Source organism: Micromys minutus (genome assembly GCF_963924665.1).
Source record: "Micromys minutus genome assembly, chromosome: 23".
NCBI lineage: Eukaryota > Metazoa > Chordata > Mammalia > Rodentia > Muridae > Micromys > Micromys minutus.
The window spans coordinates 20438690-20455954 of record NC_137958.1 but is presented as its reverse complement, the minus strand read 5'-3'; the positions used below and the strand labels follow the sequence as shown (position 1 = coordinate 20455954).

The window sequence follows — 17265 nt, the reverse complement described above, 5'->3', positions numbered from 1 at the left end:
GTCAGACTGACACTTCCTCGCAGAGCAAAGACAAAGTCTGGTGCAGGGAACTTCCTGGGGTGGATTTCTCTGTTTGTTTTTATCTTTTGTTCCTTAAATGAGTTGACAAGACTTCTGGGTAGGGACACAGGAGCGTCAAAGTTTCCTTTGTTGAAATATTGAAAGTTTTAATTGTCACGTTAAGAAACAAAACAGTGTAGAAATTTCTTTTTAATCCATAAATTTGGAGCTAGTAATTTAGAATTTTCTTATATTTACCATAGATGAGATTTGAAAATAGAAGAAGGGAGACATGTTTTAATAAAAATATTTGTTGACATTTTATACACCAGTATATATTGAACAAAGATACTTTCTGAATTATGAGCATTTTAAAAAGCCATATTTAGAAAGGTCTGCCTTTAAATCTTCAAAAACATCAGAATTGTCAAATAGCTAGGTAGAAGTTTTTTAAGCAATATTAATCAAATAAGAAAAATACACAAGAGATACTTAAAAGCAGCTATAGATATGCCTGTTACTAGAGTAACATTAAGATATGGTATGTGGTTTTCTCAAAGACAAATATGATTATTTCATTTCTTTCCTAATTACAATCTCTGAGCACTTCTTCATTGTGTACTTAATAATACACAGGCACCTTGGCCTCATATGAAAGCCTCCCTTGGTCTTCTCCTAATTTACTTTCTAACATTTTTCTCCACTATTTTAATTGATCCCAGTTTACTTTAAAGCTGTCTTTGTTTTGGTTCTCTAAGTGTGTTTTGGATTGTTCTGTCTGCTGTACTTTTCCTTTAACTTCCAGCCCCTGGGGCATTTCTGCAACTAATCCTGTCACACGTACCCTGACACTGCCTGTCTTTGTGAAGACATAACATCAAGTCTGCCTCCTCCCACACACCTGTCTGCCTTTTCTCAATGGACAGGAACTTCAGCAAAGACTCTGTATTCTTGGCTCTCCAAACATGTTTAAACAACTTTGTCCACCACATTTGTAAAACTAGTTATTTCTTACCTATTAAATATATGTATTAAGCACCTGATAGAAGACACATCAAAGAATATTGTAATAGATTAAAAACTTGGTTTTCTCAGATAACTTAAAACAACTAAAAATTAAATGCTATCATAGATTTTATTATCATCTAAAAGGCAGAAATTCTAAACTGCGTTTCTGATAAAATGAAACAATAACCTCTCCCAAACCCCTTTGATGTTTTTTTTGATTGTTAAGTTCTTTCTATGTACACCATTGTGGTTTTATTGTATATATTCATATACATAATAACACATATTTCTCTGTGTAACCTTAAGCACATGTGCACTAACCTACAAATGAATTTTATTGGTCAAAAGGCCTTGGAATCATTTAAGCTTTATGGAAAAGAGATAGTTATTGAGTGTGGTGGTACACCCATTTAATCCCAGCTCTGGGAAGGCAGTAGAAGGATTTCTGACAGCTTAAGACAAAATGGTCTACACAGGGAGTTCCAGGCCAGATGGCTACAGAATGAAAGCTTATGTCAAATTTTCACAAAGAACAAGTGAGAAGAAACAAAATCTATGAGATTTTATGTTTCTTTTATTAAGTACATGAAGTGTACTTTTATTCCAGATCAATGTCTTCAGAGTTTAGAATTATCTTTTACTTTATATATTTATTTGTTATAATTTTAAAAAAATAAATGAAGAAAATAATAATTATTACTTCATTTTATTGGTCAACAGCTCTCCTTGTTAAATAGGGATGATTTTAAAGAGTTGTTTATTGTGCAACTTTGTGCTTGATCTTAGCTACTCTGAAGATGTGAGGTTCTCTAGTCTTCCTTCTTTGTCTTCTTTTTTCAAAAATAAATGTGTATGTGTGTGTGCATGCATACATACATACATACATACACAGGCTCAATTTTCTTGCTTAGGTTAGTGGTTAGTCATTCAGATATTTTTCTTCAGTTTGGTCTAGTTTATAGGAATTAAGCAGCCCATATATAGAGATTGTCAATTAGTTTTTCATTAACTATTCTTAAAACAAGAATGAGGAAGACAAAAGATTTAGGTAACTTATAGTTAAATATACATAAATTAATAGAAACTGAATTGCAAGATATTTTTATTTAAATAAAATGCTTAATGTGTACATTCCATGAATCTTCTGCATTTTCATTATTATGAGCACCAGAAAAGCTAGCTTATTCAAACACATTTTTTAAATCTTATAAACAGCGTACAAAGGAAAATAATTTGGTTTATTCTATTTATTTGATATGGATGTTTATATTTGGCATGATGCTTAAAACCACTTTAAATTTAAAAAACTTTTGAGTAGAGGTAATGTACGTAAATTAATACTAAAATTATTTTTATGTATGCATATACTTATATTTCCTTGATGTTTAATTAGAAATACATTAGTTTGAGAAAGACTTTTAATTCTATAATGAAGCCTAATTTTAAAACATTAAAATATTGTTCTTTAATTCTTACATGATACATAAGTCTTTCTAATGGATATTGAACTCAAGTTGCCTGACAATATATTAAATATATTACACAAAATTTTCCATCTGATCATCAAAATAACTGAATTTCAAGTCATTAATCATATATGGCCAATGACAAACTAGAAACGTATTAGCATTTTGTAAGTCATGGAACAGAAACTTGGCAGACATAGGATTGATCCCAGCCTGCTTTAATTACTGCAGCTCTGCATACATCTACTCACTCATGAGAGTTAAATTGCTTGTCTTGCATTCTCTTAAGCATAAGAACATGCACGGTTGAGTGACAAGCAAACCTTTGTATTATGGAGGATATGAAGTACATACTCAGGCTCCATGCTTTGTAAAGGTATCATTGATAAGATACTACCTGTAATGCATACTGGTTTTGTTCCTTATAGATTTGTATTGTTAACTTTTTAACCGTTTGGTTGTTCGTTCTTTTAGAATGATGTTGGTGGACAACGGAGTCTGATAAACAAATGGACTACTTTTCTTAAGGCAAGACTGGTTTGCTCAATTCCTGGAAGCGATGGGGCAGATACTCACTTTGATGAACTTCGTAAGTTGCATATCCCTTGTTTCTTGGAAAAGTTTATCTTCTTAATCAAGTGATTCAACATTTATCTTATTTTAGCATCACATACCTGGATGGAAACGTATAAACACAGTCCGAGGGAATTGTTCTTACTAAATAAATATTTGCACACGTGAAGCCTTTGTTCTCAGTATAAGTACACAATATAATGAAGTGCTCCTGTATCTGAAAGATTCTCAAATTAAATGAAGAAAGCAAAATTACAGTAAGGAGAGGTGATACAATTAGATCGTCTAACCATACAATCCCCTCCTTATCTTTTTCTTTGCTTCCAGGAACCTTCTACAAGTAGGATGTTTGGATTCCTTGTTCTCACAGTGCCCTCTGCTGGGCAATATGGGAGCCTATTAGATTACGATCATCTGACTAAAATCACATTCACAGATTTCCTCTTCATATCTTTATTGTTATTACTTTTGAATCTAGGTCTGGAAAGACATTAGATTCATATAAACTCAACATTATTAGCTTTTTCTGTTTTATTTTTATGAAACATGCAAAATGAATAAATCCTCCAATTACTTCATAAGAATTATGTAATCTCATATTGAAAATAAACACACTCAATATCTCACATAATCCTATAAAAAACTCTAGTACTTCTTCAATATCAGTGCTGAATTCACTATGCATGCATTTATTTTTCATATTGAAATATTAACCCAAAGCCATTACAGTACAACGTGCTCTTAAATTGGTGAGTAATAGCTTCCCTCAGTCTCTGGTTTTGATTTTATGTAAAGTCACATATTTTTAATTAGAAAGTGTCAGGGAGACTGCCAACTGAGTCATCTTCTTCATACTTGGTTAAAGTATACCAATAGAGGTCATGTCATATAGCTGGTGAGAAAGCTTTGACCCTTAATTCCTTAATATTGTCGTGATTCATCTTTATTTTATAATCTACATAGAGTTCATGAAGTATTATACATTATTAAAAAGCCAATGGTAATATTGTAAAACAAATATGTGAATAATAATTATTTTTCTATTAACAGAAGATATTTACTTACTCCCTACAAGGGATGAAAGAAATCCTGTTGTATATGGAGTCTTTACCACAACCAGGTAAGTTGAACAAGATGCTCTTCTTAAAGACTTGTTAAAAAAAATTACAAGAGTTGTGTGTATGAAATTAAGGTACAGGATCTCATGACTTTGCTAGGCAGCTCCAGAATCCAAAAGGCAGGCTGCCAAGACAAGGCAGGAAAGTTAAATTTTCAACATGTCCAAAGATCTCAGTGCAGAATTTGTAGATAGGTAACTTGAGACCTGATTAAATCAGGTCCACCCAGATTATTAAAAATACTCTCCCTAAAGTCAACTGATCATATACTTTGATCATCATATCTGTTAAATTCATTCATCTTAGTAACTAACCTGATGTTCGAATAGTTGGAGACACACCAGAGAGGCCACAAAAGTGAACGTGGTTTTTCTGTGGTAGACAATAAGGTTCTTTGTTGCTACGCCAAATTTTCATACCTGGTTAGTCTGAAGACACTTAATTCTGTACTTTTTTACTTTGTGTGTGTGTGTGTGTGTGTGTGTGTGTGTGTGTATGCTATGTTTATGTGTTTGTGTATGTGTGTATGTGAACTCGTGTGTGGATGACCATACAAGCCAGAAGAGGACATCTGACACTTTAGAACTGGACCTACAAGCAGTTGTGAACTGCCTAAAGTGGGCATTGGAAACTGAGCCAAACTCTGGTGCTCTGTAAAAGAAACAGGCACTCTTAACCCTGAGTCATCTCCTGCCCCACAGAGAATGCATTTATCCCTCGAAGATTTTATACATTATGAGTCAAATATTATTTGTTTGTTTCCCGGGCATTCATAGGCTGATACCCATGCTCCAAGCTACACATTCAGCCCCAAAGTAGCACAGTTACAGTAAATGCTTTTGTCATAACTCTGACTGAATACCCCAGAGACCACTTACAGAAATTTTCACCCTCAAAAGTTTTAATCCATTATGGTAGAGCAGGCATGCCCCAGGAGCTTTCTCATACTTGAGATTATAAGGCCAAGCAAAACCATGGCCAGAAGCAGAGTTGAGGTGTAATCTTCAAGGCCTACTTCCAGAGAGCCAGTTTCTCCAGTGACGTCCCACCTCCCAAAATAGTACTATGAATTTGGGCCCAGTGGCTTAAGAGCAAGTGTTTGTTAGGGATACCTAATGGTCATACCATAACAATAGCTAGAGGGGCTTTTAAATTTTCTTTCATAGTTGCATATCACACATATTTTTAATTGCCTTTGGTTTTCTGTTTCTTAGAAATCTATTCATATTTGTTCTTTTTACACCAGCATGGTGTAATGCAGATAATTTTTATCCAGTCCCTAAACTTCCCTGTTGTTTCCAGTCTATGTTTGTTACATGTGATTCATCAACAACTAATCTGAGCTCATGCTACTTTACATGTGAATAAGCTTATTTCTAACAGGAAGTCACAAGATAAAACTGTTAGTACAAAAAGCACACATATGTGCTTTTCATAATTAGTGCTTTCTATATAGAGGCTGTACTAAGGAAAAAATGAATAAAGGACTGAGTTAACTGGCAAAGCTGTGATCTATCACAAAATGAGAACATTCTTGACTTAGAACCTTAGATCACAAACTATCCTACATGTGTTCCTTTGTCACCTTGAACAGGCTGACAGGGCTGTTCTGACTATTCCATGAACCTACCCTTTAAGACAAGTTGCCAGTTCCTATCAGCAAAGCTATTCTGAATGTTTCCTCACATTTATACCTTTATCATGACCTGATTTTTATCTTTTGTGCATCAGAGGCTCTCCTCTGACTTCAGTGAGTTTGTAGCATATCCACAAACCTCGTACAAATGTGTGCTCCCTCCTGTCATCCTGTTCAATGTGGTTACTTACGCCTGACTGTGTTAAAAGACACAGCCACTTCCATTGCATGCCTGGAGTACCTTTCAGTTTTGCATATATCTCCCCCTTAGCTCTTTATCTTTGTGCTCTGACGTTAGCACAGGAGAACTTGAAGGCATTGTTCTTAACAAGGAAAGAAATTACTCTTGTATCTTCCTTTAAATAAATTCTTTCAGTTTATAGCTTATTTCTTTTTTCCTGTAGCAAGATCCTCATGAGGAGAAATTGTCTATGGATACAGAATACGTTATGAAAATAGTATTTGATTAATTGTGAGACTTAATAAGGAAATATTGTAATAATTTAGAAGATACCCTAAAAGCTGTGTTTTGGGGATCTATTTATCTACTAATGCGCAATGCATTTAAGATGATGCAAGAGGAGCAATTGCCTGCAGTGGTTCAAGTGTCTCAGCTCTAGTTTTCTTGGCCCCATTCCATTCAAAGTCTTGCTTTGAAGTCGATGTGCACACACAGATTTAGATATGTGCCAGGGAGACAGAGACCCAAGATTGTGTCTCTTTTTCTTTTCCTATCAAGTTTCTGCCCACCCAGGGTGTGAAGTATTAAGTCAGGTCTTTGTTGCTCGTGTTCTTTGTTGTTTTATTTTCATGCTGCCATGAAGACTGAAGTGATGTTGGAATGCAAGTCATATCCTTCATCTAGTGAAAATAGATAATTAATCTTTAATAATGGTGCATTATTTCTTTAAAATGTAATAGGCAGATATGTTGTTATTATCATGACATCACGTTCCTTCTAGATGCTTGCTTACCATTACCTTCTGATGTTTCCCACTTACTATCATTCTAATAAGATTAATGACGAAGCTTCTCATGCTAAAGAGTTATTAGCTTGCTTGTGTAAAGTCAGGATGATGTCATTTGGTCAGAAAGGTTCATCTTAATTTAAATAACAGACTTTGCAAAATGTCTTAGCCTCAAAGACAATTACAGTGAGAAAGAAGTACCAGATGTCTCCTAAGGATTGTGGTTGCTGTATTGTAGAATTTTAGAATTCCTGTGGAAGTTTTACCTGCTTGGTATTCCTGCTGATTATGGTCACCATAACTATTAAGTAGATGGCTATAATTCATAAGCCCAATAAAAAACTAAAAATTTATTTCTGCCTTAAAAATCATTTTAACAAAATTATGTTAACAAAGTGTCCAAGGGGATTTGCAATCACTTTTATAGATGGATAAATGCCAGGAAGCTGGCTTCGTCAGTGTTTGAACTTGCCACATAAGCCTGACACCAGTAGTTCTATCCCCACAATACAGCACTGAAGAAGACAATAAAATTTGTTGCTAACTCAGAATTACATGTCATATACAAACAATAAAATAATAAGAAAAAAACCAAAATGTTCAGAAAGACAGATAAACAATGTTTCGTGTTTCATAAACTGTGTTTCATGCATTCAAATATTTTGAACATAATGTAAATTTTTATATTTAAGTGCTTTATTAGTATAGTATTAATTTCAAAATTAAGTGATAGGTGAGTAAGAATCATACCTAATCATTTCTATACTACAGGATTATTTTAGATCAATGTTTGTCAACCTGGGGCTCATGACATTTTGGGAAGTCAAAAGACCCTTTCACAGGTGTCACATATTCTACACATCAGATTCTTACATAATGATTAATAACTAACAGAATAACAGTTATGATATAGCAATAAAAATAATTATATGGTTGGGTGTCACCAAAACATGAAATATATTAAAGTGTCATCGAACTGGGACACTTGAGAACCACTGGATCCAATGATTCCTACTAAGACTTAAGTGTCAGTGCAGACATTACCTGTTCCATGGTGATTCTTGGTAACCCATTTGACATCTTATTCTTGATGCATGCTTCCTTTACCACCTGTAAGGTAGTTACCATCATCTCATGTCAGTCAAGGTTACTTGCCTATAAGCTCCTTCAAGACATAGGCACAGATTCTGCAATGCCTGTTAACTGGAGTGTGCGACGTATTTACCACTCATCTCCTGGTGCAGATGTGAGTTCAGTGGGCAAATGAACAACCCTCTTCCTCTCTTTCAGTTCCATCTTCAAAGGCTCTGCTGTGTGTGTGTACAGCATGGCTGACATCAGAGCAGTTTTCAATGGTCCCTATGCGCATAAGGAGAGTGCAGACCACCGTTGGGTGCAGTATGATGGAAGAATTCCTTATCCCCGACCTGGAACGGTATGTACCCACGTTAAAACTGGATTAGTTCTCTAACTCCACATTCAGTTCCTAATTCTATGATTACCAACTATGCCATTTGTAAAGCTACATGTGCTGTTGATTTGAAAGAACTATCTGTTTACAGCGATACATTAGTATTTTCATTATTCAAATGAAGTTAACGAATTTTGAATGAGAATTTTAAGTACTGAAGAACACACTGGACTGTAACGTGATGATTGCATTATGATAACATGTCAAATTGTAACTCAGTTCTGTCAGTTTAGTTGTACAGAATGCAAATTTGACAAATTACATAAAAATGCCAGCCGATGAATTGTTTTGTTCATATGTATCTGCATATATCTTGCATATGTCTCTAAAATATCTCAGTGTCTGGTTCCTTATTTAAAAAAAATACTTGATTGTTTAAAATGGCTTATTTAAATGATACCTTTTCTTGATATGCATCTGTCTTCATTATACAGAAATTTGAGATAATATACTGTCCATAGAGTGGAAGAAATTCTTGTTTTTTAAATTTGAAATCTTTATTATGGTAAATGAGGGTTATTAGATAAAGTTGCCTCAAACATCCTCATTTCAATCACAAAAGCACCTTCAGCCTATTTCAGCTGCTTATGTGTTCATGGATTGTAAGACATTTAATAATATCAACTAAAAAATGTTTCTCTCCCCTGGGAAGTTAGTAGCAAAACTTGCTGTATGGCCATTATCTGGAGCCTGAACCAGAAAAAAATAATGGCACTAGCTTTACAAGGCAGGTGGGAGCAATCAGTTATAGCCCCACAGTGAAGTTGCTGGGGTCATGTCTCTGGGTGAGAGGTTACTTTCAGGAGCTGAGGTGACTGTGGGGCCACCCCAACCTATGGTGATGACTCAAAAAACCTCATCACTGGAACTCCAGGGAAAACTTGCAAGTAGCTTTTCTGAATTCTTTTCTGGCCAGCAATTCCTTCCTGCTGACTGAACCCTGCAAGGGGTTTTATGGGTCAGCTATGTCACCAAAGCTTCTTCTTCAGCATTGTAAGGGCCACAATCCTCCCCCCAGCAGAGAATGTCCTAACAAGGAGGAAATAGCTAAACCAATGCTCAGGTTGGTCTGAAGCCTCAGTCTTCATGTATATTAGAGTGGCCTAGGACTGCTGTAGTCTAGCTGTATCTCTTAACCCCTTCTTGGAAGAAAGAATAAGATTACTGGTACAATATTTGAGCTAAATTGGAAGACGGTTTTTAAACTAAATATTGGCCAGGATGATGGACACGTACCTGGTCCATACCCAGGATTCCCAGAAAAAGACCCTGAATTATGTTAGTCCAGTGATTATAAAGGCAAACTTCCAAATACTGTGCACTTTCCGTGTTTGTCGAACAGGGGCAAGCATTCATCCTGATAGACCATGTGCCCGTGTACCTCCATACTACATGGGATCACACAATTGCTTGGCAGTTGGGTGTGAAAGTGTGTAGTATGCTATCTGACATGAAAAGCCTCCAGTGTTTCCAGGAAGTTACCTGTCCTTGGGCAAGTGAGGCTTACAGGTTTATCTGTCCTTTGGCAATTAGGCTTACAGGTTAGAGATACTTTTGTTTTACATGTCTCTTAAACACAATACATAAATGAAAACATAACACTAGCTCTCACAAATTCAGCTTCCAGTTACTGGGATTATCAGAGTGAGCCACCAGTATCAGCCTGTGGAAATAATTTTTCAAATATTACAATTCTTAACAGTCACATTTTAGTTTATTTCATTTTTAACATGAACAAAAAAGGACCCTGTGATACATCCTATTAAATTTTTATGTTTGCAATATGTCACCATGCAGAACAGAGTAATGGGTGTACAATGGGCTTGTAGAACTCATTCTTTTTGCCTGAGAAGTTCTGCCCATAGTTTTTCCCAACCGCCTCCATTCTCTTTTCTTTATCCTGTGATAGCCACTTCATTGTTTTTTGGGTCTATGAATTGTACTTCAGTACTTCCTATTAAGTAAGTAACAGAATTTCTATAAATAAAATGCTTTACTCAGTGTTTTTCTAACTATGAATAAATTGCTAAATTCAGTGTCATTCTGAAAGCTTTTTATTTTTTATTTTTTGCTACATATGGTAGAATTTATTTCCCCTTTATGGCTAATAGTATTTCAGAGGGGTGGGTGTGTGTGTGTGTGTGTGTGCATCTGTGTGTGTATAAGTTTGTGCACACAAATGCATGTGTACTCATTATCCATCCATCTATTGGTGTACACATAGTTGTCCCACATCTTTGCTACTTGGAATGCCATTACAATGAACCTAAGAATGATCATACTCCTTTTAGGTACTGCCATGAATTAAAGCCCTCTAACCCCAGTCCTCTGGGTATTATAAGTGAAAGAATTTGAGACTGGGACAATCTACATTAATTGCAATTAATAATTCATATACAAAAACACACTCACTGAATTTTATCACACTCATTAATTGCACACAATTATCAAAAGGACTATATACCACTTGTTAATGGTTACATTACTTCCTATTTAAAAGGTAAGTAAAAGAAGCTGCAGTAAGGTTTTCTGTCACTATTTGCTCAGCTACTGCTGGAATTTTATAGAAAGCACACAATGCTCACTATATGACATTTCTAAACATAGAGCAACTTCTATGAGAGCAATAAATAGCTCCCACTAAATCAGAAAATGCATGTGGGTGGATTTTGTCAGTGATAAAAGAAGAACCAAAATATGTTAAACAAACTGGTCTGTAATGCTGTATTTTTAAAATAGCTAGGATAAAATGATAAAAGAATACAGAGGTTTTAACTTCTTTGTTTCCTTACTTACTCAGTTGTTTTCAATGAGTGCTTATTATTTTATTTCCTAATAATAATCATCTTATTTCTACATTGCAAATATTTTGATGTATTTGCAAACAACTTATTTTTCATTTTTAATGCTGATATTGTGGTAGCAATATTGTGTATCTGATGTGAAAATCTGTCCCACAAGTTCTTCTTACCAAATGAACTTTACCACTTTAAGGAACCACATTCATAAAATCACTGAAATTAAGTTTCACAGACTATCAAGTGACTGCTCTTGTAAAATTTGAGAATGTAAGAATTGAATGAGTGATAAAGACATTATAATTTACCCTCTTATTACACTGGAAAAAACTGGTGTCTAGAATAATTAAATAACATAGCGAATCTCATATTACCCAACCGGCAGGATGAAAGAGTGGGGCTGGGTACAGTTTTATGATCAGTCTTTTTTCATTCCTTGATATAATGTTATGTTTTTCTTAATGTTTCCCTGGAAATATATGCCTGCATAAGCCACATAGTTATATATTCTCTGTATCATCTACTGCCACATTGTCATGTCTGTGCTTATATTTTGTGAATCTCCTTGTTTCTTCTTAATTGAACAACTTCATTTTAAAAACAGAGATAAATGTACAGATCTTAAAAGCATTTTTGCACAAAAGTATATGAACACATTTTTATCAGTACTTGATTTTTTTAAAGGTTTGATAATATGTATTAAAATCTTACTAGTTACAATGAACATAAAGTACATGTAAAACAAGATGTAACCTGGAAATATTCAAAGTTTTCTTGGTGTGTAAAGATTAAGAATAATGATTTTTCATTTTATTGTTTTTCTTTTGGCCTTTGTTTTTCTTTAACTTAATATAGTCTGTGAGTTGTTTCTGGGATGTTCAGAGCCTTCTGGAGTTAGTATGCAATTATCAAAGACTGCATATTATGTCTGTTCTTTTGTGACTGGGTTATCTCACTCAGGATGATATTCTCTAGATGCATCCATTTTCTTAAGAATTTCATAAAGTCATTGTTTCTGATAGCTGAGTAGTACTCCATTGTGTAAATATGCCACAATTTTTGTATCCATTCATCTACTGAAGGACATCTGGGTTCTATCCAACTTCTGGCTATTATAAATAGAGCTGCTATGAACATTGTGATGCATTTGTCTTTGTTGGTTGTTGGAACATCTCTGGGGTATATGACCAGAAGTGGAATAACTGGGTATCAGGTAGTATTATAGCCAATTTTCTGAGGAATCACCAGACTGATTTCCACAGTGGTTGTATCAGTTTACAACCCCACCAACAGTGGAGAAGTGTTATCCTTACAGAAACTTTGCAATCTCATTATTTCCCATTTGTCGATATTTGACCTTAAAGGACGAGCCATTGGTGTTATGTTCAGAAAATTTTCTCCTATGCCTATATGTTCTAAGGTTTTCCCTACTTTCTCTTCTAATAGTTTCAGTGTACCTGGTTTATTATTGTGTGTGGTGCGAGGTATTTTTTTTGTGCCTTAGTAGGGTTTCTTTTATGAATATGGTTGCTCTTGTATTTGGAGCATATATGTTAAGGATTGAGAGTTTCTCCTGACAAATTTTCACTGTAATGAGTAAAAAGTATCCTTCCTTATCATTTTTGATAACTTTTGGTTGAAAATCTACTTTAGTTGATATTAGAATGGCTACTCCAGCTTGTTTTTTGAGGCCGTTTGCTTGGAAGGTTTTTTCCCAATCTTTTACTCTGAGATAGTGTCTGTCTTTGTATCTGAGATGAGTTTCCTGTACGCAGCAAAATGCTGGATTCTGTTTATGTATCCAGTCTGATAGTCTATGTCTTTTTATTGGGGAATTCAGTCCATTTATGTTAACCGATATTAAGGAATAGTGGTTGCTGTTGTACCACTGTTGACCAATGCCAAATCTCAACTCCTGGTCCCCAGTGCTCTCTGTTAATAAACCTGAGCGCTCAGAGATATTTTCCCACAGTGATTCTTCTACCCTCTGGTGTCTGACAAGAGCAGCTGAACAAACCAGGTTTTCTTCAATACATTTTTAGGATCTTGACTGTCCTGCTTGGTTTTGTGCTATGAAGTTCCGAATGAAACATTATTGCACACATCAGATACAGGAGCCAAACTGGAGAAATGTAATAGTCTAAAAAAAATCACCTCAGACTAAGGAGGATTTGAAAAGAAGCATTATGATTTTGGTGTTGATTTCTTAGGAATAACTTAATGCAGGTTTAGTAAATAAAGAAGTGTATTTCACAGTTATTCTGTGTTGACAAGGAATTTTTGTGTTCATGTGCACATGTGTGTGCACACCAGTGTGTGCTGTGTTTATTTTATATGTGTTATATGTGCACATATGTGAATGTGTATCTGCAAGTCTGAAGCTGATATTCAGTGTCCTCTGTTGCTCCAGCCGGGTTATTATTTTGAAGACAGAGTTTTTCAATGAATCTGGAGTTCACCAATTGGGCAAAACTATGTAGTAACTTGCCAGCAGTTAATCCTCTGCCTCCATTGCACTAGATCATGGTTACAGGCATGTTCACACTTTTGTTTTTATGTCGTACTAGGGATTGGAAGTCAGTTCTCCTGCTCCCGTGGCAAGCACTTTACAGATTAAGCTATCCTCCCAATCCTGATAAAGCATTTTAATGAGAGCTTGGTGAATTTCAGTTTTAAACCATTCTGTCAAAGGCTGAAAAGAGCTTTTATAATGTAGATGTGTAGGAAACATATGATTCAATGCCCTTAAACTATTTTGCCCCAGTTTTCAAGTTTTGTAAAAATTGGTGATTTCTTTACAATTTCTTTGAGAAGGACTACTGCTATTACCATCAAATTATTTTGCTTCGTATTTAATTATCAAAAGCATATGGTTGTTTTAACTAGTCCCTGTTTTATTGGAAGACAAGGAAAGGAATCATGGGTACTGTCATTGATTTTATTTTCTTCCTCTGCCAGGCAGACATGCTCAATTATTACTGATGAATACCCTGTGAGAATTTTGTGAATTCCTTGGGCTGAAAATTTTTAGTAGAGCTATGCCTCAAGAAACACGACTTCTTAAACCTGAAGGTGCTACGGGTTTTCACACGATGGCCATTACTGGCATTCCCATAACTAACTAGATCTGGGCTACTTCTCCAAAAGACAGTGAGAGGCACATTGTTTTAAAAATATGTTTACCTTTTCCACTGGATTTCAGCTGTTTGAAAGCACATCCTGAATTTCTAAACTGGGGTTATTGAGTCTCAAGCTACTCATTTAGTTTAACTGTATTTTGATTGTTCTGTTGGAGAACTTCCTGTAAGGAAATTGGAGTCTAATGAAAGTGGGAGCAGGGCTTGAAACATTTAAGTTCTTACATTAATTTTTGTACAGTTTATTTTGCCGTAATGTCTACATATTTGGGCAAACCCTCCTCTATATCTTTAATCTCCAATACAAGTTTTTTTTCTATGCAAAAGTTCTTTCAGACTGTTGCTTAGATGAACAAAAGCGATAAGATTCCACTCAGAAATTTTGCATTTTCAGATAATAATAAAACACAGACAACCGTTACATACTACACATTAATATATATATATTTAATATATCTGCTTCTTTCTCCAGACTTCCCCAATAGAAGGCCTGGTTTTGTCTTTCCTTGTGCCATGACTTCCCTCATGTTAGCCCTTGCACTGATATGTATAAGAAAATTGTGCTCTGGAGAAAGCAGACGGGGTGCAGCATCGTGCACACAGGCTTTCCAGAGCTGCCTAGTGCTTGTCCATGACAAAGTTCTCTCACTGGACCAAATGCCACTTCTCGTCTTAGCCCTTCTCCAGGCTGCCCCCCTAAAGGCCATACACTGGTACCCAGACTGTCAAACAAGAAAGAATGGCACCTAGCGAACTGCGGCTGCCTAACACAGACAGGAGGCTGGCTGTTGTGGATTGCGCCATGGCTTCTCACGGTTTGCCTGGACCACATCTCTTTTCTTGCCTTAAGCTTTTGTGATATATCCTGCAGTGTGGTGGCGTTTTAAAGTCTGACTGGAAGTTTTCTATTCCACCTTTGCATTCTCTCCAAGTTTAAACTGTTGTAAGAGTTTTTCAAAGAAGTAAAGAGAACACAGTTAATAAGCCAGGATTCCTGCTTTTCATAGGAGCCAAATAAATGCTAGGAACCCACAGGAAGAAACAAAAGGTGCTACAAACGATGGAATGTTTAGAGGAATTATGGCAATGCTTACAAATTTCAAAGAATGTATGCATACCCACTACCACCTAGGGCATACAGCTTCAGGAAGAATCCTTGAAGGAAAATTAATAACCAAATATGGCTTTTCTTAGATGAGACACTTCTTTGTACTTTTGTTTGCCCTTTCATGGGGCTTTCATTCCTATTTTACCCAAATAGTTGTTGAGTGTGTGTCGTTGTGTGTTGTGTAACACCAAACCAGACACCCACTGGACCGAATGTACTAAAACAACACTATTGGGTTCAGACTGTCCTACCTTCAACCTCGGGGAGTAACACTTGTGTGAGCACAACGCTGAGGTTCTGAGTTCACTCCTAGCAACTACAGGCCGGAGGTCTCAGCAGAACGCTGGCCGCATGCCACAGGGAAAGCCGTCATAAGAGAATGTATTCCCAAAAGTCTTTCTGTAACTGTCAATAGAAACCAGGTTTCCCTGTCTCTTCGCTTCTCCCTGCGTTTTTATTGCTTGTGGTCCTTTCTGTGAGAGGCAAGCTGGGAGGAATGCTGACCTCTGCAGGTTTCTAAATGCTTGTATCTCATTGAGTTGTACTCTCTTCTGGCAAAACATGTGTTTTTCAATTCCACAACAGAAATTACACATTGACTGCCATTCATTTCTGAATTTTGAAATTCTGGTTACTACGTAGCCACAGCTAAGATGTCTGAGGACCTTTGCTGTTGTTTTCTTTCTCCTGTTCTAAATCTTAAATTGAAGAGCTCTTTGCAATTCATCGTGCAGTCAAAATCGTGCTCTTAATGGTAAACCAATAAGACAGAACTGAAAGTGTGACGAGGTATATGCCCCCCGGGAATGGCCTTTGAGTGAGACTCACATATACAGACTCTAATTGGGAAAGAGCTCAGCATTATCTGTGCTCATATACATTTCCAGTCTCAATCTATTTAACAAAGGGCTCCTTCCTCTATCAGGTGGATAGATTCTCTACGGATGAAGGGTGTGCAGAAAACAGTGAGGGACACACAGACTCTGCCAACCATCAGTGACAGAGATGCTAAATAAGTACCCAACTCTAATGATACTGGGCATTTCTATTCCCCTTCATGCATACCTAGGACAAAAAAAAAACCTAACTACGCATTCAGACAGGATCAGCTTCTTAATAGTACACATTCAAGACCTCTGTACAAGATAGATACAAATTCAAATAAATTAATTTGAAGATCACTATCAGGTCTTTAAACTTTTTAGTATAACCTCTTTGGTGGACATTTTCCCTTATGGATCATTATGGTTTTATTTGTATAAAATTTGGAGAGAGAACTGTCTATTATCCATTAACCCAATATTTCCAGCTAACAGGGCACCTCTTGACCTCTGAGAGGAAGGCTTTGAAGTTCTGGAATGAATCTAATTAGTGCCTCGTTTAAATGGCTTTGTTCAGTGAAACGTCATTTTGTATTATCACATCTTAGAAAACGCTAAGATTTCTTTTAGCTTTGTTTTTATTTTATTTCGGTACTATTAAAAATTTGATATAGGTTTATCTGATGTCACAAATTTTATTTTACATACTTACACTGATTGCATATAATTTTATTCCAAAAATTATTTGTTCGTTAAGATTTAAAATGTGATGGAGATTTTGAAACATAAATGGAACGTGATATGAAAGAATATATAACTTGTAAAATATTTAAATCTTAATGTCATTCCTTCTTTATTATTTTGTATCTCAAATTCGGTCAATTTTTATCAAGTTGTGTTTTTAGGTCTGACCACCAGAGGGCAGTTGATGCTAACTCTTTCTTTAATACAGGCTCCCAGGAAGCGGTTCTAGGCAAAAATGAAACAAAACCTGAGCTGAGACTCAAGACCAAGGTTTAGAAAGGCTGCAGGTCGGGGCATGGTCTGATTTTCAAAGTAGCTGTAGCAGAAGTCTATAGTTAAAATGCTATTTTGAAGGTAATTCTGTGACATGTTTATTTGTTCCTTTTAAGTTTTAGTAAACATAGTTAATTTGGAAAG

The 17265-nt window shown here is 35.7% G+C and overlaps 1 protein-coding gene across 1 annotated transcript in view; it reads left to right on the top strand.

Moving 5' to 3' along the window:
* The window catches only part of SEMA3D (semaphorin 3D), a gene marked incomplete at both ends in the record, with an annotated part of 107155 nt that overhangs the window by 69220 nt on the left and 20670 nt on the right, over nucleotides 1-17265 (top strand). Inside the window, 3 exons of the mRNA XM_080936271.1 lie at nucleotides 2949-3063; nucleotides 4098-4167; nucleotides 8060-8204. Coding sequence (XP_080792397.1) covers nucleotides 2949-3063; nucleotides 4098-4167; nucleotides 8060-8204 — 330 coding nt within the window. The remainder of the gene's footprint in view (nucleotides 1-2948; nucleotides 3064-4097; nucleotides 4168-8059; nucleotides 8205-17265) is intronic.